Source organism: Pristiophorus japonicus, chromosome 8 (genome assembly GCF_044704955.1).
Source record: "Pristiophorus japonicus isolate sPriJap1 chromosome 8, sPriJap1.hap1, whole genome shotgun sequence".
Lineage (NCBI taxonomy): Eukaryota > Metazoa > Chordata > Chondrichthyes > Pristiophoridae > Pristiophorus > Pristiophorus japonicus.
Window position 1 is genome coordinate 67443132 of NC_091984.1, and position 24466 is coordinate 67467597.

Genomic DNA, 24466 nt, shown 5'->3' on the forward strand with positions numbered 1-24466 from the left:
ATGAACCCCCTCTAGAACCTGCCACAGAAGCCGAGCAGCGCTACAATGAAAGCCATGCAGCCACCTGCAACATCGTTGAACAGACAGTTGGCGTGCTCAAGTCGCGCTTCCGATGCCTGGACCACTCTGGAGGCAGCCTTCAATATTCCCCACAACAGGCTTCCGAATTCATTGTCATGTGCTGCATGCTACACAACTTAGTCATCATGAGGAGCCAGGCATTGCCAGTGGGGATTGCAGGACCACCTCAGGAGGAGGGTGAGGAAGAGGAGCCTGGTGAGGAACCCATTGTGGTGAGACCATAACAAGGGAGGCAGCGTGGAAATGTGGCCGCAGCAAGAGCCTTACGTTGGCAGCTCAGCATTGACCGGTTTGCTTCAATGTGGAAGGTGGGGTTGCAGCATTGACTCGCTATTCTATGCCACCATGCCAGCTAATCTACGCTTAATTCTGCAATGAGACACAAGACACCAGCAAAGGTCAAACAAACTTTTTTCTAGACATGAATAATTAACAATGTCCCCCGCCCCCCCCCCACCAAAAAAAACCCCAAACTATACAATGGTTAAAGTAAAAGTAAATAACCAGTAAACTGCTTCCTACCTGCAGTAAACAAAATGCAAATAAACAGTAACCTGCTTCCAGCAGCAAGACGATTCAAGATAAGTCAATTGTTATCACACTATATACAATTTTTACAATGCTGCATACATCCATGAGCACCAACTTGAGCCAGACCTTAATGGCTCTTATCTACACTTTTCTCTTTCCACCCCCCCCTTCCCTTCAATCCCCTTCCACATCTTCTGCTCCTCCTCAATGAGGCATCAGTGCCGACAGCAAAGCTGCTACAGGGCTGCTGTGTTGGGGGGGCCAGACAATACAGAGGACGCCCTGGACCAGCTTTTGACCTTTTAAGGCCCAACTGCGGACGGTTGTGCCTCATCATCGGCGGGAGCAGTCACTGGTGGTTGGGGTATCATTCGTGTATGGAGCATGATTGCCGAGTCAATGGTGGGAGCTGGAATGCTGTCATCCTGAGGAAGGATGGCACCTTCCATTTCCCAGGAGCCACTAACTCTCTGAGGAGCCTGGGCCTCAGCATCCGGAGCACGCTGTGTCTCCACAACTTACTAGTCTGCTTCGGCACCATCCCTTCCCCGTTGGACAGGACGAACGCAGAGAGTATGGTAGCAGACATCGACTGCATCACTTGATCAAGCTGAAACAAAGCTTGTGCCTGCAATGCGCCCAAGCTGCGACATGATCAAGGGCACACGCCACACGCTCTGGGATGTCACTGTCACTGCTTGAGGCCACCAGCTTCTGTGTGTGGACAATGATGGCCTTGCTGGACTCCCAAGTCACACTGACAACCTCTGACGTTGCTTCTGCAACAGTCGCAGTAGGCTTGTCAATGCTCTCTGGGATCTGTCCCAATGCATCTATAAGTTCACAGTGCATTACTGTGGTTTCCCTGGACATTTCCACCAAGTCCAGTTCCATGTCTGCCTGTCATTGAGCAGACCGACTTTGCCGAGTCACCCTCCAGTGAGTTGGCCTGCAAGATTCCCCTCTCGCACTGCGTTGATGTACGTAACTGGGACCAGGAGCCTCCAACTCCTCAAACCCCGGGAAATTTGCGTCGTCCCCAGATGTAGTGAGGCCAGATGGGGCAACTGGTGGGCTTTGAGGCTCAGTTAGAACACTCCCTTCCCTCATCGTCTCCCCCTGGCCAGATGTAGAGGACATACTTGAAGGATGCAGTGCTTGTGGGTGGTCATCTGCAAGTAGAAAACAACAGACGTGTGGTTAGCAGCAGGGGAGGTGGTAGGGTGACATGAGGAAGGCGGCAATGCACATGTTCATTTGAAGGCCCACCGCCACTTCATTATATGTCTCAATGCTGTCTCTTCAATCGCTCTATCCATTTACATATCCTCACTTCCCGAAGGGGGCTCAGCATCGCCCCCGGCAACTATCCGAGCTGGTACACCTTTGAGGACCGACACCCATTCCTCGATATCAGTCAGTGGCAATAATTGAGGCGGCCCTCCGCCTAAGCACAGCTGCTCCCTCCTGTTGTGCGAGTGCTTCGACTGCAAAGAGAAAAATAGGAAAGATTCAGAACGGATTTTTCTCTGCTGCTGTGGCACATATGCCTACTATAGTACATAACAACATAAGAATTAGATGCAGGAATAGGCCATTTGGCCCCTCAAGTCTGCTCCGCCATTCAGTGAGATCATGGCTAATCTTCTACCTCAACTCCACTTTCCTGCACTATACCCATATCCCTTGATTCCCTTAATATCCAAAAATTTATCTATCTCTGTCTTGAATATACTCAAAAACTGAGGGGCTGAACTTGGTGGAGTTACCGCCCACTGCTGTCGAGTTTTCTGGGCAGTCTCTTGTTCGAGCAAGTTTGGTGGATGCCTCCCGCCAGCGGGGTAAGGAAGACCGCTGGGGACCGTCCACTGGCGTGCAACGCATGTAATTGTCCTCCTGCCCGCCGAACTGCAAGTTTGATCCGGGCGGTCCTCCGCTGCAACAGGGGAAGGACCGCCACGTGGAGGCAGGTCTAACTTCAACGATAAGTATGAAGACCTGCAAAAGAATGGTTAGTAAACTTCTTTACTTTATTTTTTTTTCCAACGATTCAGGTGCATGGGGTCCCCTGAAGTTTTTCCAGTGTTTTTTTAAAATGTTTTGGTCATTTTTAATTTTATCTGTTTCCCTGCCGCCCCCCACCCCCCCCTCCCTGGGCCTGACTCAATCCTCGGTGGTACTTTGCCGAGGATTGCATTTGCCGTCGAGATTGAGAGCTCCCGCCCGCTGCCGCCCAGATTCAGGGTCTAAGTCGCATTTTTGCCATCTGGCTATCTTTCCAGGACTTTTTCATGAAACTTCCGCCCAAAGTACTGTCAGGATCTCAGCGGTCCTTTGGGCAGAACTTAGCTTCCACCAAGTTCGGGGCCGTAGTCTCCACAGCCCTCTGGGGTAGAGAATTCCAAAGATTCACCACCCTATGAGTGAAGAAGTTTCTCCTCATCTCAGTCCTAAATGGCCGACCCCTTATTCTGAGACTGTGACCCCTGGTTCTAGATTCCCCAGCCAGAGGAAACATCTGTCAAGCCCTGTATGAATTTTATATGTTTCAATGAGAACACTTCTCATTCTTCTTAATTCAAGAGAATATAGTCCGAGTCTACTCAATCACTCCTCATAGGACAGTACCCCCATCCCAGGAATCAGTCTGGTGAACCTTCGCTGCACTCCCTGAATGGCAAGTATATCCTTCCTTAGGTAAGGAGACCAAGGGGTTTAAATTCACTGCCCCTGAAGGGACAGTTATCGCGGGGTTTGGGTGGCCGATTGAAAAAATCGAACGCCCGCTGCATTTGGTTGTTTTTTTCTTCCCCGAGCCATATTCATCTTGGGGAGGGGGGTATTCCAGCAGTGCGCAATTCTGCTGGAAACAGCGGGGTGAAGCCGTGGTAAAGATAGTTGTGCAGCGGTGACCTCAACAGCGTGCAGGCCACTGGAAAGTGATATAGAGCATCAAAAAGGCAGGATTTTTGCCGGCAATGCCCCCACGCCGTTTTTCAGTCGGTTCTCAAATGCGACACCGCTGGACTCTTCCCACGATCGGGTCCATTTTTTCATTTTTGTTTCTCAATAAGGGATGAGAGACTTTAACCATGAACATAGTGTAAATAAATTGGGGCTCTGTTCAGCAGAACAAAGAAGGTTTAAGAGGAGATCGGATTGAGGTCTAAAAACTCATTAAGAGTTTTGATAAGTTAAACTAGGAAAAAAATATTTTCACTGGTCAGTGAGTCATTTATTGTAAGGCATAAATTTAAGATCATCACTAAAAGAATGAGGGCAGAGGGTAGGCAAAATCCTTTAGAAACATAGGAATTGTTAGACATAAAAAGACGAACGTCCATCTACTTCGACTTCTACTATCCTGGTAGTTGCAGGTATAATGATAAAGGAGTGGATTTTTTTTGCCTCCATTGAACTTGCTGAGTGCTGCTCAGAGGTTTTGAGAGACTTTTGGAGGACTTTTAGGTCTGACTCTTTAGTGGAGGCCAGTAGGCGTCATTCTGGACTGCAGAGACCTGTTTGGCAGGGTGCACCCTGAGGATGGGATCAGTGTTGGGAGGGATACACCTGGTCAGACGCAGGGTGGCACGCAGGAGAAGGCGTCGTTATCAGCACCGAGCAAAGAGGCAGCAGCCATGATTCGATCATTCTGCGCCAGACCAGTGTGCCCGCCGTCATCACCGGCCCGAATCAGGATTGCGGTTGGCTGCTTGGGGACAAGGGATATCCCCTGTCAACTTGACTGCTCACTCTACTGCGGAATCCCAGGATAGCACCAGAGCATGCATACAATAATGCTCATTGTGCTACCAGGTGTATCATCGAGCAGTGCATAGGCTTCCTTAAGCAGAGATTCCGGTGCCTGGACTGCTCTGGTTGCACCTTGCAGTACTCTCCTCAACAGGTCTCCATAATCGTCGTGGTCTGCTGCATGCTGCACAACCTGGGCATCATGAGGGGACAGCCACTGGAGGTCGAGCCAACAGTACCACCTGAGGAGGAGGAGGAGGAAGAGGAGGCACAGGAGGAGGAGAAGGAGGATCCCTGTTGCCCCAGAGCTAGGAGGCGTCGTCCCCATCGCAACCCTGGAAGGGAGGTTCAGCTGCGTCTCATAGCTGCTCACTTCAGATAATCCTATCCACACATGACCCTTCAGCTACCACTTTCAATGGCCAGCACAATGAGTGCCGTAACGCAGAATTGTCCACTCCCAAATGAAACACCTGGCAAGATATATATGCCAAAAATAAAGATTTATCAAATTATCCAAATCACTGCAAAAATAGAACATAAAGAACAATACCTGTATAATAATACTGTAATCATTTTTTACCTCTGTGCATCTCACTATAGCACCTGTTACGCGTGCCTACCCTAAAACTACACCTGACTGTCATCACTGTGGTTGCATCATGGGTCCGGGAAGGCTGCTGTGGTTGTTGTCTGGGACCTACAGCTATCCTTCTTGGATGCCCTGGAAGACCTCTGGGCCTGGAAGGGCTGGGTGCAGACTGGCCAACATCCTCCACATATATGGAAGTGCCTGACACCTCCCCTGCAATCTCCCGCCATGCATTATGTACTGGCGGTCTGCCAGGCCTCCCCATGTCAGGAAACAATTTTCTTCTTCTGTCCTCCATACCGCCCATCCCAGCTCTATATCAGTGAACCTGTTGGCTTTCCTTGCACCTCTTATATCGGCCATCCTTCCAAACTCCTTGCTCCCCTCAGGGCCTTGCTACAAACCCTGGCCTTCGGCCATGGAGCAGTCGGCTCATTAAAAACCCTTGCCTGCATGCTAAATTTCTCAGTGGTCATAACGCTCAAATTAAGACAGCCAAGCCGCTGAAAAATCCACTTTGGAAGGGTTCATTAGCGCTGGAACCCATTTTTTCACTTGGAGTTGAATATGGGGTGGCCCAGCCACGAAAAAATTTTGCCGCTAATGGCCCCAAAAAGGTGGAGGGAGCACATGCTTTCCAGCAGTACTGAATTTCGGGCCCCAAAACTGTACACAATGCTCCAGGTGGGGTCTCACCAGGGCCCTATATAATTGCAATAAGACATCTTTACTCTTATACTCAAATCCTCTTGTAATAAAGGTCAACATCCCATTTGCTTTCTTAATTGCTTGCTGTACCTGCATGTTAACTTTCAGTAATTTGTGTACAAGGACACCCAGGTCCCTCTGAACATCAACATTTCCCAATCTCTCACTATTTAAAAAATACTCTGCTTTTCTATTTTTCCTACCAAAGTGGATAACTTCACATTTCTCCACATTATATTCCATTTGCCATGTTCTTGCCCACTCACTAAGCCTGCCTATATCCCCTTGAAGCCTCTTTGCATCCTCCTCACAACTTACATTCCCACCTAGCTTTGTATCATCAGCAAGCTTGTATATATTACATTTAGTCCCCTCATCCAATTGATATAGATTGTGAATAGCTGGGGCCCAAGCACCAATCCTTGCAGCACCCCACTAGTTGCAGCCTGCCAACCCGAAAATGATCCATTTATTCCTACTCTCTGTCTTCTGTCCGTTAAACAATCCTTAATCCATGCTGGTATATTACCCCCAATTCCATGATCCCAAACTTGTTCAATAACCTCTGGTGTGGCATCTTATCGAATGCCTTCTGAAAATCCAAATATACCACATCCACTAGGTCCCCCCTTATCTATTCTGCTAGCTACAACCTCAAAAAAATTCCCAACAGATTTGTCAAACATGATTTCCCTTTCATAAATCCTTGTTGACTCTGCCCATTTCTATTATTATTTTCTAAGTGGTGATTGTGTGTGAATGTTCTAGTGGCTCCCATTCAATCTTTTGGATGTTGCATGTGCTTTGTGAGGAATTGTTAGGAGGTTAGAGAGATGTAACATGGGGGCTGTAGGTAATGTTTCTGAAAGGCATAGCAGCAGTGGGAGTGTATTGAGAGGAAGGGTGTAAATGATTGAGTTTATATGCATGGATCAGTAAAAGCTAAAGGGTGCAGAAGTAAGCCTTGATCTTTCTTATACACTGTGAAAGCCACCCCACAGACTGTTGAGCAGGACCATATGCATGAAAAGCATCACATCGAGTGTGAGACTCAAGGTAGAAGTCATGGAGGCATACATAAATGCAAATGGTACTCAACCTGACAACACTGGTAAGGTTGTTAAACTTTTTATGACACTGTGTGGCAGCTCTAGCTACAGTGTCTGCAGCAGACACCCCGTGAGCAATGTCCCTCCACAATCTCTTAAAAACAGGTGGATGTGGTGTGGCTCCCCCAGCAAGATGGAGTGAGGACCACCTCCTTTCAACTGCATTCACGAAGGCCTTACTCGCCTCATTGATGAAGCGCCTGGCACGCTGCCTTCCCTGCTACTCCTCCATCTCTGCAGAAGTGGCAAAAGTGAGAGTTTTATATACTCATGTGCGCAGGAAGCTGTCATGCCCTGCATTCGTGTTTGCTACCGGGAAAAAAAATTCACTGCGCATGTGCAAAATGGCCGCCTGCTTTAACGCCGCAAGTTTCGGCTCGCGCATACAAAATCTGTTGTGCAATGTCTGACTTAGCGCCAATGCTCCTCCAACTTATATTTTTCCAGAAACTTGCAGTCGAAGGCGCAAACTATTTTCAGGTACTAACTTTAACGTCCTGCCGCATTTAATGTCCTGAAATCCAAAAAGCCCAAAATCCAGCCCCATTACTTTTAATTAAATATGTATTTACAAAGACCATAGTTGTATTTTTTAAAGAAGTATGTTATAGAAAAGTATTGGATTTTAATCAACTTATTTTTATTTAATTCTTTATAGAGGGTAATTTTCAACATTGTCAACTTCAGCAAAACGAAGAGTCTCTACAGAGATGGAATGACTCCAGTTGTGAAATCTACCAGCAGATCAAAATGGTAAAACAAACTTATGCCTTGTTACAAATTGTTGTGGCAAAAAAAAAGTTGGATTTCCCTTTGCTACTGGATTAATTTAAACATGGCCTAAGATTGGTATAGCTTTTATGTTTTAATTTATAAATATTAAAAATGAAGACCTATGACATTGCTACTAAAGGATAAAGGTTGGAAATTGGAATGTATTGCACCCATTTTTTGGGCGGAAAATGAGCACAGCAGTGTAGCAGGGACCGCCTGTGCCCAATCTGTGCAGATGTCAGCCAACTGCTAAATTTGTCGGGTCCAGTTTGTAATTGTTCCGGGTGGCTGCCTAAAACAGGCGTTGGGGTTGCTAGATGTGTAAATGAGGGGCCTAACACCTGTTGAAGGACCGCTTGCTGAAATTGGTTTTGGATGAGCGGAGTAGGCGTTGGGCGTGCCCTGCTCAGAATTCTGCCTCTGCAGCCACCAGCCAAAGGTAGGTCTTTTTCAAATCTTCCCGTGGAGCCAGAAGGAGCAGGAGTGCTCTATAGTTATCACGATCATCCCCAACCTGTAGTCTGCTGCAACCTTCTCCTCCCTGGACTTAACTGGAGGCCACTGCTGGTGAGACAGGTGTCCCAAAATTGATTTTTCCCATCGGCCGATCTGTCTATGGAGATGCGGACTGCACCGGCACCCTTTGCTGGAATATGTAGATGAGGGTTCTTGGTTCAGGCACTCACTGTCACTGCTGTGCCGGTAACAGGCCCAGACAAAAATCTACTGCTAGGTTTGTTAATGTACATTGAGCTCTGACAACATTTGAAAAAAAAAGTTATTTTATTTTATGAAGGATCAGAATAATAACATTTGAATCTAAAGCTCAAATGGCCATTTTGCATTGAAAACTCTGTTATATATGAAAACTGAAATTAAGCATTGACTTAAATATGTTAGCAACCGTAAAATCTGGTTGAAATGTAACTTAGTGCTGGTGGTACAAGGTGTTTGAAACATTGGAATATAGCTCATTAAGGATAATTGCATCTTCCCCTGAGAATTGTCAAAATTTATACTTTTGTTGAAAAGTGATAATCATTCAATAATAATTATTCAGAACAGAATATGGGCTATTACTAAATGGAGCGCATGATGTAATATTGAGCCAGGAAGTAACTGGGTTTAATTTGGAGCCCCTGCAATATTTGGGAAGATGTCACCACAAAACCAAGCAAAGGAGGCATCCAGGGCCCACACCTGAAACAAGTGTAAGGGCCTTTGCGAATACAAATAAGGCCCCCTCTGCAAAACAGATGTGCCCTGAGCCAGCTGGTGGCTGGAAAACATGCGGCCTAACAGGCCGTCCTAAAAGAAACTGCTGCAGGCTGCCACCTAGGTATGTTTCTTAAAAATACTTACCTGAATGTGGATCCAGGAAGAGCTGGAGTTATCCACCCGATCCCACGTTTAAACTGCGGCTCGCTGCCAGCCATCACTCACAACTGTCTCCCCCTCCCCGCCACCCCCCCCTCTCCGAGATTGCAACATCAACCCTCCCAATTGCGATCTCATCGTATTTGATTGTGACCTCTAGTCCCTGAACCCGCCCCCCCCCCCCCCCCCCCCACCGATCGCAACCTTAATCTCTTCTTCCAACCAGAACAACACTCAAGAAGGTCAATACCATGTAGGGCAGAGCAATCTGCTTAAACGACGCCCCAGTTACTGCATTCAATATCCACTTCTCCAACACCAGCACACTGTGGTTGGATTGAATACAATCTTCAGGATGCACTCCAACAACTCTCTCCTGCGACCTCGACCTTCAAGAAGGACAAGAACAGCAATGCCATTTGATCTACATCACCCCTTAGTTCCTTTCCAACTCGCACACCATCCTGATTTGGAAATAAGAACATAAGAATTAGGAGCAGGAGTAGGCCAATCGGCACCTCGCGCCTGCTCCACCATTCAATAAGATCATGGCTGATCTTCTACCTCAACTCCACTTTCCTGCACTATCCCATATCCCTTGATTCCCTTAATATCTAAAAATCTGTCAATCTCTGTCTTGAATATACTCAAAGACTGAGCCTCCACAGCCTTCTGGGATAGCGAATTCCAAAGATTCACCACCCTCTGAGTGAAGAAGTTTCTCCTCATCTCAGTCCTAAATGGCCGACCCCTTATTCTGAGACTGTGACCCCTGGTTCTAGACTCCCTAGACAGAGGAAACATCCTCCTTGCATCCACTCTGTCAAGCCCTGTAAGAATTTTGTATGTTTCAATGAGATTACATCTCATTCTTCTAAACTCAAGAGAATACAGGCCTAGTCTACTCAATCTCGCCTCGTAGGACAATCCCCCATCTCAGGAATCGGTTTGGTGAACCTAAATTGTACATAATACTCCAGGTGCAGTCTCAACAAGGCCCTATATAATTGCAGTAAGACGTCTTTACTCTTATACTCAAATTCTCTTGTAATAAAGGCCAACATTCCATTAGCTTTTAATTTCTTTAGTACCTGCATGTTAACTTTGTGATTCGTGTACCACCCATGTCTCTCTGACCACCAACATTTTCCAATCTCTCACCATTTAAAAAATACTCTGCTTTTCTATTTTTCCTACCATAGTGAATAACTTCACATTTCTCCACATTATATTCTATATGGCATGTTCTTGCCCACTCACTTAGCCTGACCATGGGTTCAATTTACCCGGTCATTTGCGCTGTTTTTTTGCGCGCGCCTTTTCTTTTGGCGTATTTATTTTTTTCCAAGTTTCTCCCTGCGATCTGCGCCGGTGTAACTGACTTAATATCAATTTTTCTAGGCCAGTTTTTTTTTTTACGTCATAGGGGGCGGGGCGTTCCCTCATGTCTGCGCCGCTTTTTATAATTTTTCGCAGTTTGGCCAACATTTTTTCCTCCTAGGTCAGCGTATCTGGCCACTCCCAAAAAACCTTCTGGGCACTTAAGAAAACCAGTGCACATTGACAAATCGGCGCTGAAAGACGCCATTGTTTTTAAATCGAAGATTTTGGAGGGAGTCAAGAACACTGTAAAAATCAATAATAAAGTTCAACTTTTTTTACCTGTCAATGTAGTAAATCTAAATTTGTTGGATTTCAGAAGTTTTTTCATTTGTTTACTCACTCACACACCACCACCGAACAACTTGAAGCAGGGCTGGAAGGTCGTAGCTTTGGCCAGCAGAATTGGCCCCACGGCTCGGGGCTCGGGGCTCGGCTAGAAAACAAGCCATGGGGTTGGGGGGCGGGGTGGGGGGATGGAGGAGAGAGAGGAAGCGAGGTGCCGATCAGAAGGCTTTGAGCTCGGGGAGCGAGGTGCCGCTCGGAAGACTTCTGAAGGGGGGAGAAAGAAAAGGAGAAGTCAAGTCACAAGACTGCAATTAGTTAACGAGGGGGGAGAGAGGAGAAATCACAAGACCTTGGGTGTGGTCCATCCATACAGACCTTGGCAAGCGAGAGAACTGCGAGCCTGTCCTGCCTGCTTTCCTGCTGTTTTGAGCTTCTTTAAAAGGTTAAATCTAAGTATGGGGGCAATACTGACAATGCCATACCTTGTGCAAGCCTTCTACATCATGGTGCTACATAGGAGACAATTGATTCGACACCATCACATCAGGAACATCAGAGCCTGTAGAGTGTTGGGCAGGAGGCCTTACCCACCTCGGGTTTTTCGAGACAGGTGTTCATACCTCCACCTGGGTGATGCAGACTGTGTCAGAAGGCTGCGTTACCGCAAAGAAGTTGTAAGTGAGATCTGTGAGTTGGTCAAAGCAGACCTGCAACCTAAAAGCATCAGGAGGACTGCTTTGTCAGTTGAAGTGAAGGTTACAGCTGCACTTTCATTCTCTGCCTCCGACTCATTTCAAGCTACAACTGGGGATGAGTGCGCCATCTCTCAACATGCAACACATGTCTGCATTCGTCAGGTCATGGCTGCACTGTATGCACGGAGGAATGACTTCATAAAGTTCCCCATGACTGCCAAGCAATCCATGACAGGGCTGTGGGCTTCTCCAGGATTGCTGGCTTCCCAAAGGTACAGGGTTGCATTGCTTGTACCCACATCGCCTTGCGAGCACCTTTGGAGAATTCTGTGATGTACAGGAACAGAAAAGGCTTCCATTCCATTAATGTACAGCTCGTGTGTGACGACATGCATTATATGTCACTCGATGCAAGATACCTCGGGAGCACCCATGATGTGTTCCTCCTATGCAACAGCGTTATATCTGCCATATTTCAGCAACAGCAGCCAGAAGGGCAGAGCTGGCTACTGGGAGACAAAGGGTACGGCCTCGCCACCTGGCTCATGACGCCCCTACGCGTAACCCAGATGCAAGCTGACCGTGAATACAGCATGTCGCACATTGCGAAGCTCAGCATCATAGAGAGGACCATTGGCATCTTGAAACCGTTTCTGATGCCTGGACCATTCCGGAGGCTACTTGCTATACTCCCCTGAGATTGTTGGTCAGTTCACTGTTGTCTGCTGCATGCTGCATAACTTAGCCATCATGAGGCAGCAGCACCTGGTAATGGAAGACCCACCTGCGGTGAGAGTGGCTGATGATAATGATGTGGAAGATGCAAGTGATGAGCAGGAGGAGGAGGATGATGACCAGGATGAGGAAACCATGCAACTGCCTGAGGCCGGAGCATGACGGCAGAGGGGAGCAAGCCATCGTGCCCCTTTAACGATTGCTTGAGCCTTGCGCCAGCAGCTCATCCATGATCGCTTTACTGATGCCCGAGGGCACAACGACAACTATTCCACATGGACCATGTTTACTGTTTGGAGCTGTTCCGTAATTTTGAGTTGTGTTAATGGAACAAATGATGAAATTAATACAGTTTTAATGTAAAATATATTTTATTCAAAAGTTTAACAAACAGTTCTTTTGTACTTAACTTTAATAAAATTATTCTTGTATCAAAATTTACGTTAAGGTCACTCTTTAAGATCACTTACAAACTTTTAAGCTTGTAAATTTACATAACTTACAAAAACTTAATTTGAGAACAGTTATAACAGTAACAACAATAATAATAACGACAACAACCACAGCAAAGAAAGGCTGCACCCACCCATCTCTCCTCCACCTTATTCTAAGACCGCCCGCTGCATTTGGTCTTGGATTTTCCACCACCCCTGCCCGCAGACAGTGGCGCAGTGGTTCTGGGCTTGGTACCAAGCTTATTTTTTCTAGGATCTCGGGTACTGCGCACCTGTTGAGCGGGGAAGGGTGGGGGAGTGTGACGGGGGGCATCAACGGCAAGTTGGACGACCCAGACGGCAAGTTGGAGGGCCAGGCTTTGGGCTCTTCAGAGGCTGGTGTGGGGATTGGAGTGGGAGTGACAGTTGATTCTGTCAATGGACGTAGGATCTGGGCGTGTTCCCTTATTGGAGCAGCTAACTCCAACATGCCGTCCCTCATGCACCCTGGCAGTGTCTCAATGACCTGCAACATTCTCTCCTTCATGTTGAGCAAAACTGTCTGAACTATATGCAACATGCCCTCCCTCATGGTCAGTGACAGTGTTTGCACTATTTCTGACATTCCCTCCCTCATGGCCACTATTCTCTCACTGATGGTCCCGGACATCCTTCCCATTTCTCATGTCATTGCTGTTACTTCTCCCAACAGTCCCGCTACCTCATCACTCAACGCACTGATGGCATCCAGGAGTGATCGGATAAAGTCAATGCTCTCCACACTCAATGACATCTGAATCAAACCTGTTAGATCCTGCACCTCAGGAGAGTGCAATTGAGCTCTCCTTCCCCTCCTCCCCACGGGTGTGCCTTGCTGCACCACACCATTGGGACCCGCAACCTCGGAAGGTGGGGCCCTGGGTGTGCCTCGCTGCACCACACTACCGGGACCTGCAACCTCGGAAGGTGTAAAACTATGGAATGTCCCACCAGTACACAAACCATTAGTCACAGAAGGGGCTGTCATCACAATGAGCGGCACCTCCTCCAAAGTCAGTACAACAGTGGGAGCTTCATCCAGCTCCATCCCCTCCCCCTCACCCTGGTCTGGAAGGTTGGATTGGACGATGTTCTCCTCTTCAGGCTCGTCCGCGTCTGAATCTTCTTCTGCAATGCTCTCACATAGTACTCCTCACACACACAACTGACTCTTTAAAAATGGCCGATTGCCAACTCTGAGCTGTACTGCACATGCGCGTCCATTGCAATGACGTCAGAAACGTAACTTTATTTGCATGCATGCGCAGAAGGTGCGGCATCGTTTTTCGGCGCAGGCAGCAGGCTCCACCTCCTGAGGCGACTGGACATGCTGCACGGCGCTAAATTTGAATTATACATTGGGGAAACGTTAGCAAATTATTTCTGGCGCGTTTCTAGCCTAGAAAAACTGGCATAACTCAGGCAATACGCCAGAAAATGGGCTTGGGCAAAATTGAGCCCCATATCCCCTTGAAGCCTCTTTGCATCCTCCTCACAACTTGGAATTCCACCTAGCTTTGTATCATCAGCAAACTTGTATATATTACATTTGGTCCCCTCATCCAAATCATTGATATAGATTGTGAATAGCTGGGGTCAAGCACCAATCCTTGCGGCCCCCACTAGTTACAGCCTGCCAACCTAGAAATGACCCGTTTATTCCTACTCTCTGTTTTCTATCTGCAAACCAATCCTCAATCCCATGAGCCTTAATTTTGCTTAATAACCTCTTGTGTGGCACCTTATCGAATGCCTTCTAAAAACCCAAACATACCACACCCACTGGTTCCCCCATAGCTATTCGACTAGTTACAATCTCAAACAACTCTTAACAGATTTGTGAAGCATGATTTCCCTTTCATAAATCTGAGTTGACTACCCAATCCTATTATTATTTTCTAAGTGTCCTGTTACCACATCCTTAATAATAGATTCTAGCATTTTCCCTACTACTGCTGTTAGGCTAACTCGTCTGCTCTTCCCCATTTTCTCTCTCCCTCCTTTCTTAAATAGTGGGACTGTATTAGCTACCTTCTAATCTGCAGGAACTGTTCTAGAATCTATGGAATTTTGGAAGGTGACAACCACTATCTCAAAAGCCACCTCTTTCAAAACCCTAGGATGAACGCCATCAGGTCCAGGGGATTTATTGGCTTTCATAGAAATATAGAAAATAGGTGCAGGAGTAGGCCATTTAGCCCTTCAAGCCTGCACCGCCATTCAATAAGATCATGGCTGACCATTCCTTCAGTACCCCTTTCCTGCTTTCTCTCCATACCCCTTGATTCCCTTAACTGTAAGGGCCATATCTAACTCCCTCTTGAATATATCCAATAAACTGGCATCAACAACTCTCTGCGGCAGGGTATTCCACAGGTTAACAACTCTCTGATTGAAGAAGTTTCTCCTCATCTCAGTACCAAATGGCCTACTCCTTATCCTAAGACTATGTCCCCTGGTTCTGGACTTCCCCAACATCGAGAATATTCTTCCCACATCTAACCTGTCCAATCCCGTCAGAATCTTATATGTTTCTATGAGATCCCCTCTCATCCTTCTAAACTCCAGTGAATAAAGGCCCAGTTGATCCAGTCTCTCCTCATATGACAGCCAGCCATCCCTGGAATCAGTCTGGTGAACCTTCGCTGCACTCCCTCAATAGCAAGAACGTCCTTCCTCAGACTAGGAGACCAAAACTGAACACAATATTACAGGTGAGGCCTCACTAAGGCCCTGTACAACTGCAGTAAGACCTCCCTGCTCCTATACGCAAATCCCCTCGCTATGAAGGCCAACATACCATTTGCCTTCTTTACCGCCTGCTGTACCTGCGTGCCCACTTTCAGTGACTGATGTACCATGACACCCAGGTCTCGTTGCACCTCCCCTTTTCCTAATCTGCCGCCATTCAGATAATATTCTGCCTTCGTGTTTTTGCCCCCAAAATGGATAACCTCACATTTATCCACATTATACTGCATCTGCCATGCATTTGCCCACTCACCTAACCTGTCCAAGTCACCCTGCAGCCTCCTAGCGTCCTCCTCACAGCTCACACCGCCACCCAGTTTGGTGTCATCTGCAAACTTGGAGATATTACACTCTATTCCTTCATCTAAATTGTTAATGTATATTGTAAAGAGCTGGGGTCCCAGCACTGAGCCCTGCAGCACTCCACTAGTCACTGCCTGCCATTCTGAAAAGGACCCGTTTATCCCGACTCTCTGCTTCCTGTCTGCCAACCAGTTCTCGATCCACGCCAGTACATTACCCCCAATACCATGCGCTTTGATTTTGCACACCAATCTCTTGTGCGGGACCTTGTCAAAAGCCTTATGAAAGTCCAAATACACCACATCCACTGGTTCTCCCTTGTCCACTCTGCTAGTTACATCCTCAAAAAATTCCAGAAGATTCGTCAAGCATGATTTCCCTTTCATAAATCCATGCTGATTTGGTCCAATCCTGCCTCTGCTTTCCAAATGCACTGCTATTTATAAGAACATAAGAACATAAGAATTAGGAACAGCGGTAGGCCATCTAGCCCCTCGAGCCTGCTCCGCCATTCAACAAGATCATGGCTGATCTGGCCGTGGACTCAGCTCCACTTACCCGCCCGCTCCCCGTAACCCTTAATTCCCTTATTGGTTAAAAATCTATCTATCTGTGACTTGAATACATTCAATGAGCTCGCCTCAACTGCTTCCTTGGGCAGAGAATTCCACAGATTCACAACCCTCTGGGAGAAGAAATTTCTTCTCAACTCGGTTTTAAATTGGCTCCCCCTTATTTTGAGGCTGTGCCCCCTAGTTCTAGTCTCCCCGACCAGTGGAAACAATCTCTCTGCCTCTATCTTGTCTATCCCTTTCATCCTTAATGATTGATTAGAACATTTTCCCCACTACTGATGTCAGGCTAACCGGTCTATAATTACTCGTTTTCTCTCTCCCTCCTTTTTTAAAAAGTGGTGTTACATTAGCTACCCTCCAGTCGGTAGGAACTGATTCAGAGTTGATAGACTGTTGGAAAATGATCACCAATTCATCCACTATTTCTATAGCCACTTCCTTAAGTACTCTGGGATGCAGACTATCAGGCCCCGGGGATTTATCGGCCTTCAATCCCATCAATTTCCCTATCACAATTTTCCGCCTAATAAGGATATTCTTCAGTCCCTCCTTCTCACTAGACCCACTGTCCCCTAGTACATTTGGAAGGTTATTTGTATCGTCCTTCATGAAGACAGAACCGAAGTATTGGTTCAATTGGTCTGCCATTTCTTTGTTCCCCATTATAAATTCACCTGAATCCGACTGCAAGGGACCTATGTTTATCTTTACTAATCTTTTTCTCTTCACATATTTATAGAAACTTTTGCAGTCAGTTTTTATGTTCCCTGCAAGCTTCCTCTCGTACTCTATTTTTCCCCTCTTAATTAAACCCTTAGTCCTCCTCTGTTGAATTCTAAATTTCTCCCAGTCCTCAGGTTTGTTGCTTTTTCTAGCCAATTTATATGCCTCTTCCTTGGCTTTAACACCATCCTTAATTTCTCTTGTTAGCCACAGTTGAGCCACCTTCCCAGTTTTAGCTTTACTCCAGACAGGGATGTACATTTGTTGAAGTTCATCCATATGATCTTTAAATGTTTGCCATTGCTTATCCACCGTCAACCCTTTAAGTATCCTTTGCCACTCTATTCTAGCCAATTCACGCCTCATACCGTCGAAGTTACATTTCCTTAAGTTCAGGACCCTAGTTTCCGAATCAACTTTGTCACTCTCCATCTTAATAAGGAATTCTACCATATTATGGTCACTTTTCCCCAGGGGGCCTTGCACAACAAGATTGTTAATTAGTCCCTTCTCATTACACATCACCCATTCTAGGATGGCCAGCTCCCTGGTTGGTTCCTCGATATATTGGTCTAGAAAACCATCTCTAATACACTCCAAGAAATCCTCCTCCACCGCATTGCTACCAGTTAGGTTAGCCCAATCAATATGTAGATTAAAGTCGCCCATGATTACTGCTGTATCTTCATTGCACACATCCCTTATTCCTTGTTTGATGCTGTCCCCAACCTTACTACTACTATTTGGTGGTCTATACACAACTCCCACTAGCGTTTTCTGCCCTTTGGAATTCCTCAGCTCCACCTATACCAATTCCATACCATTCAGGCTAATGTCCTTCCTGACAATTGCATTGATTTCCTCTTTAACCAGCAACGCCACCCCGCCTCCTTTTACTTTCTGTCTATCCTTCCTAAATGCTGAATACCCTTGGATGTTGAGTTCCCAGCCTTGGTCACCCTGGAGCCATGTCTCTGTGATGCCAATGACATCGTATCCGTTAACTGCTATCTGCGTAGTTAATTCATCCACCTTATTCCAAATATTCGTCGCATTGAGGCACAGAGCCTTCAGGCTTGTCTTTTTAACACACTTTGCCCCTTTTGAATCTTGCTGTAATGTGGCCCTTTTTGTTTTTTGCCTTGGGTTTCTCTGCCCTCCACTTTTACTATTCTTCTTTCTGTCTTTTGCATCTGCCCCCATTCTATTTCCCTCTGTCTCCCTGCATAGGTTCCCATCCCCCTGCCATATTAGTTTAACTCCTCCCCAACAGCACTAGCAAACACTCCCCCTAGAACGTTGGTTCCGGTCCTGCCCAGCTGCAGACCGTTCAGTTTGTACTGGTCCCACCTCCCCCAGAACTGGTTCCAATGTCCCAGGAATTTGAATCCCTCCCTTCTGCACCACTGCTCAAGCCACGTATTCATCTGAGCTATCCTGCGATTCCTACTCTGACTAGCACGTGGCACTGGTAGCAATCCTGAGATTACTACTTTTGAGGTCCTACTTATTAATTTACCTCCTAGCTCCCTAAATTCGTCTCGTAGGACATCATCCCGTTTTTTACCTATGTCATTGGTACCTATATGCACCACGACAACTGGCTGTTCACCCTCCCTTTTCAGAATGTCCTGCACCCGCTCCGAGACATCCTTGACCCTTGCACCAAGGAGGCAACATACCATCCTGGAGTCTCGGTTGCGGCCGCAGAAACGCCTATCTATTCCCCTTACAATTGAATCCCCTATCACTATAGCAATCCTACTTTATTTCCTGCCCTCCTGTCAGTCCCATTCATTATTCCTGTACTATTTTTTTGTGCTCCTACTAATTTCTTTCAGTTTCCCATTCTTGCTAGACACTTGGTTCTCCACTATATACTGGAGGTTTTCTGTGTCTTCTCCATGAAGACAGACGCAAAGTATTTGTTTAATTTCTCTGCCATTTCCTTATTCCCCATTATAATTTCTCCTGTCTCAGCCTGTCGGGAACCCACATTTACTTTTGCTAATCTTTTCTTTTTTACATACCTATAGAAGCTTTTACGTCTGTTTTTATGTCGCTCACTAGTTTACTCTCATATTCTATTTTCCCTTTCATGATCAATTTCTTGGTACTCCTTTGTCCTTTGCAGAATTCTAAAATCCTCCCAATCCTTAGGCTTACTGCTCTCTTTGGCAACATTATAAGCCTCTTCCTTTGATTTAATACTATCTTTAACTTCTCTTGTTAGCTATGGTTGGATTACTTTTCCTGTGCGGTTTTTGTGCCTTAAAGGAATGTATGTTTGTTGTATTAATGATGTATTAATTCTTTAAATGCTTGCCATTGCTTGTCTACCATCATATCTTATAATGTAGTTTCCCAATCTGCCTTTGCCAATGCTCCCCTCATACCTGTTAGAAATAACCTTTTTACGGTTATCTCTGGTCACTTTAAATAATCAGGTTAGAGTGCAAACCAACTTGGTGAGCATATTGTTTAATCAGTTTAATCAGAGTTTAATATGGAATATTAATTATACATTAGTTATACAGGTGCAGCGTCCAAAATCCGGAGTTCCGGAATACGGACTCCAGGACGATCAGTGGCATGGTCGTCCAGAATCCGCAAAATGTTCTGGAATCCGGACACCCTGCCAAACTGTTAGCACCACCAGCCGAGCCCAGTAGAAAGTCAAAAATGAATTCCAACTACTGTACAGTGACAATAATTGCAAGAATAAAAACGCCAATCCTACCTGTTCCAGACCAGGTCTTCACAATCACCGCACCGCTGCTCCTGGGTCCGCAGCAACTCTGCACAGCACACAAGCCCCTTCGGCCAAAATTAACTCTGTACAGCACACGAGTCCTTATGGCCAGAACCAACCAAGCTCCCGCGCGCAATTCCCCTCCCGTGCGCAAGTCCCCGGCCAGAATCAAACTCTGCACAACACACTGCACCTCCACAAAGCAGCAACTGCGCGATCGGATCGCCACGCCCCATGACTCCAAGTGGAGCTGACCCGACCTCACCCGAGCTGACCCGACCTCACCCAACAAGATTGCGATTTTAAGTTTGCACACCGATATCTGTAATAAAAAATACTACCTGCACCTGTACTGTACATGCACTTTTAAATTCAGCATTTAAAAAAAAATTGTGGCATTAAATATTATAGGGCTACCCCACCTGACCCACCTACACCCCATGCTGAGACCCCATCTGACCCACCTACATCCCATGATCAGACCCCACCCAACTTGACTCCATCGCTGTGGTGTTTTTCCCGATTTAAAGATCTGCACAGGTAAAGATTGTGAATTTGTGTTGTGTCATTGCAAACATGTCAGAAAAGGCCAACAGATACCCCAATGGGTTCAGATAAAGGAAAGAGGAAGCATAGTTCACTTTCAATTGCCAAGAAAGTGGATTCGCTCCAGAGATTAGATAGAGGTGCTTCAGTGAGAAGATTGAGTGAAGAGTGTGGTGTTGGACTCTCCACCATCTCTGATATCAGAAAACAGAAAGAACAGCTCATGAAATTTTATGCGGAAAGCGCTGTCCATAAGGAAATGAGTAAGAGAAAAAGTATGCACAAGCCGAAATGTGATGATTTGGATCAAGCAGTGATGGAATGGTGGCGACAGAGGCTAGGTGAAAAGGTTCCTTTGTCTGGCCCAATGGTGGTGCAACAAGCTAAAATATTCCATGCACAACTGGGGATTGAAACTCCATGCGAGTACGCTTCTGGTTGGCTAGCCAAATTTAAAAGGCGTCATGACACCAGGCAACTGAAAGTATGTGGTGAGAAAGCCTCAGCAGATCATGAGGCAGCTGAAAATTATATTGATGAGTTCATCAAACTAATTGCTGATGAAAACCTTTCACCTGAGCAAATGTACAATGCTGACAAGACAGCACTGTTTTGGCGCTACGTTCCGCGAAAGACATTAGCAGCAACAGAAGAAACGTAGCTAGCAGGTGTAAAAGACGCCAAGGATAGGTTGACTGTGCTTGCTGCTGCAAATGTGGCTGGGACACATAAGTGTAAGCTTATGGTCATTGGGAGAAGCCAGCGTCCAAGATCTTTCAAGGGTTTGAGAGTATTGCCAGTGCATTATTATGCCAATAAGAAAGCATGGGTAACCAGGGTAATCTTTCTGAACTGGTTTGAGAAGAATTTTGTCCCTCAGGCACATGCTCATTGCACGAAAGCTGGCCTTGAGGAAAACTGTGAAATATACTTGCTGCTAGACAATTGCTCAGCACATCCCGATGCTGAGCTTTTGGTAAAGGATAATGTCCATGGAATCTACTTACCTCCAAATGTTACATCGCCAATACAGCCAATGGACCAAGGAATTTTGAGCTCGATGAAGTGTCTGTACAAAAACGAGTTTATGAGATGTTTGCTTAATGCTGTGAATACAGGCATGGGAATAAAAACGTTCTCAAAAGCTTTCTCTATCAAGGATGCCATATGGGCAGCTGCAGATGCATGGAACTTGGTAACTGCAGATACCTTAATCAATGCTTGGCTTAACAAATGGCCATCAACTATGTTTGATGCTGATGATGCTCCTCAGGACTTTCAAGGCTTTCGTGTGTCCAGGGAGAAAGCAATGATCGGTCAACTTTATACAAGAGGGCTGACTTGCGAAGCTGCGCAGGAATTGACTGACGACGGTGTCATGGATATAGACACTGATGCTCCCATTGTGCATGCAGTGACAGATGAAGAAATCATGCAGAGGGTTTTGCATCCAGAAGAAAAGGATGAAAGCAGTGAGGATGATGATGATGATGCCTGTGATCGTCGAAAAAGTGACGATTGACAAAGCAATCTTTGTCAAGAATTAATTCATGCATTAGAGCAACGAAGCTTCATAAGTGAAGAAGAAATACTGCAGGTCTATAGAATTTGGGGAAGGTTAGTGAAAGAAAAACCCAAATTATTTAAACAAACAACAATATTAAATATCTTTCAAAAGATGTCGCAACAGAAGACCCAAGACCTACAGCGTGCAACTACACCAATAATTTCTACATTTGATAATCCTATTGCTGGCCGATCCTCAGCCCCAGACATCATAGCTGAACACTCTACCTCAAGCACAACCTCCAGCCAATTGTAACTGTGCCTGTTTATTTTTATTCTGTTTAACAAATAAAAGCCTTTATTTACTGTTTTATATTTCATAACTTAACTGTTTTACAAATAAAAACCTTTATTATATTTCATGCTTTGAGTACTGTACATTCCTTTTCAAATTTGAAGATGGTAGCAAAAGATACAGGCTGGGAAGCTCGCATTAAGTACAGTTACAGGGTACTGCATTGCAAAAACAAGAGAGGGAGGCTTACCAAGCGTTGCGAAGAAGCGAGGACTACAAGGTCTGTGAGGAGAAGAACTACAAGATGATGTCCAAATATCAGAAATGTCGCAACCTGGGCCCAGGCATTTCCAGACTCGGGACGCGCTTCTGGCGTTCCGAAATCCAGAAATACCCAAACCTGGGCTCGGGCGCATCCGGACTTCGGACATCAGAAACATGTTTCTTAGTCCGGAAAAACACGAAAACCAGCTCAACCTCGGTCCCAAGGTTGCCGGATTTGGAAGGTTGTACCAGTACAGCGAAAACATACGACCGTGACAAGTAGATGATACCGATCTGATTGGACAGGCAGTTGGCACACGTGAGCAGTTCTCTGAGCGGCTTCTCTTCCTTTCGTCCAGAGCCTCTTTCTCTCTCCTCTGTCTGTGAGGACAAGCTTTCAGGAGTTTACTTTTATTCTATTTTTAGGGGTTGGCCTGAAATGGGATATTGACAAGTCCTTTTATCCATAGAAGTTCCCCCAAAAATTCAATACCCAATGGGGCTTCTAATACTTTGTCTTGATTCTCGAAACAAAGCCCACCTTAAAGATGTCTCAGAATCTTGTTCATGTCTCTTCCTGTTTATACTTACTGAAAGTTCTTCCTATGGAATCTGTCTTATCTCTCTCGTCCCTATCCTCTTGGGTATCATTAATACAAGGCCTAACCTGATACCCTTTCAACTATGAGGCCCAAAGCAGAGCCATATAAAACTTCAGTTGGTCGTTGCCTGTCTTTATGACCTAAAAAATTGCTCCATTCTAAGATATTGTTTACGCTAACTTCCCCAACTTCTTTCCGTTATCTTCGTACGGTATTCTGTTAAGCTAATTCGTACCTTAGTATTATACAGAAAAAACATTAAAAAGTTCTTAACTTAAAAACAACAGATAATCGCTTAGCAACTAGGAGATTGTATATAGTACAAAATACTATATCCTCCGGAGGAAACCAAAACATTAGCACTTCTAAGCCTCTATCTAGTCTGAGGAGACGTTTTGTCTCCAGTTCGAACATAACTATTTAAACACAGCATTCTTTGCGTCACAGTTTTAGTCACATAATCATATACATTTTTAGGGATCATTAGTTTCTAGTATATCTACGTAGTTTGCTTTGTTTAGATTTAAGACCCTAGTTTCGGATTTAACTAAATCACTATCAAACTCAATTTTAAATTCTATCATATTCTGGTCACTCTTCCCTAAAGGCCCCTTTACTACAAGCTTATTAATTAACCTTTTCTCATTGCACAATACTAGATCTAAAATAGCCGGTTCTCTAGTTGGTTCCTCAATATACTGATCTAGAAAAACCATCTTGTATGCATTGCATGAATTCGTCCTCCACACTATTACTGCAAATTTGGTTTGCCCAGTCTATATATGCAACAACAACAACTTGTATTTATATAGTGCCTTTAACGTAGTGAAACGTCCCAAGACGCTTCACAGGAGTATTATGCAATAACAATTTGACACCGAGCCGCACAAGTAGAAATTAGCGCAGGTGACCAAAAGCTTAGTCAAAGAGGTATGTGTTAAGGAGTGTCTTAAAGGAGGAAAGAGAGGCGGAAAGGCTTAGGCAGGGAGTTCCAGAGCTTGGCAATAGAAGGCATGGCCACCACTGTTTGAACGATTACAATCAGGGATGCTCAGGTGGGCAGAATTTGAGGAGCACAGACATCTCGGGGGGGTTGTGGGCTGGAGGAGATTACAGAGGTAGGGAGGGGTGAGGCCATGGAGGGATTTGAAAATAAGGAGTATTTTGAAATTGAGGCGTTGCTTAACCGGAAGCCAATGTCAGTCAGCAAGCACAGGGGTGCTGGGTGAGAGGGCCTTGGTGTAAGTTAGGACACGGACAGCCGAGTTTTGAATCACCTCTAGTTTACGTAGGGTAAAATGTGGGAGGCCAGCCAGGTGTGCGATGGAATAGTCAAGTCTAGAGGTAACAAAGGCACGGGTGAGGGCTTCAACAGCGGATGAGCTGAGGCAAGGGTGGAAACGGGTGATGCTATGGAGGTGAAAATAGGCAGTCTTAGTTCTACTGCGGATGTGTGGTCGAAAGCTCATTTCAGGGTCAAATATGACACCAATGTTGCGAACAGTCTGGTTCAACCACATTCACTTGGGATATAGGTACTATCTTGTCCACGCGCTTGAGAGTACTGCATCTGTCCTTTTGGATGACTCCGATAACCTTTTGAGCCCCTGGGACCTCCAATTTCTCCAAGAGACTGTTCACGACTTTATCTCT

At 45.7% G+C, this 24466-nt stretch overlaps 1 protein-coding gene across 4 annotated transcripts in view; it reads left to right on the forward strand.

Annotated features, from left to right (window-relative positions):
• agbl4 (AGBL carboxypeptidase 4) overlaps positions 1-24466 on the forward strand; it is a 1656729-nt gene that overhangs the window by 323652 nt on the left and 1308611 nt on the right. For all 4 annotated transcript variants that reach the window (XR_011594058.1, XR_011594059.1, XM_070886905.1 and 1 more), the window contains exon 4: positions 7433-7527. Coding sequence is in view for 2 of the 4 variants with exons in the window: in XM_070886905.1 (XP_070743006.1) it covers positions 7433-7527 (95 nt within the window). In the remaining 2 variants the exon portion in view is untranslated. The remainder of the gene's footprint in view (positions 1-7432; positions 7528-24466) is intronic.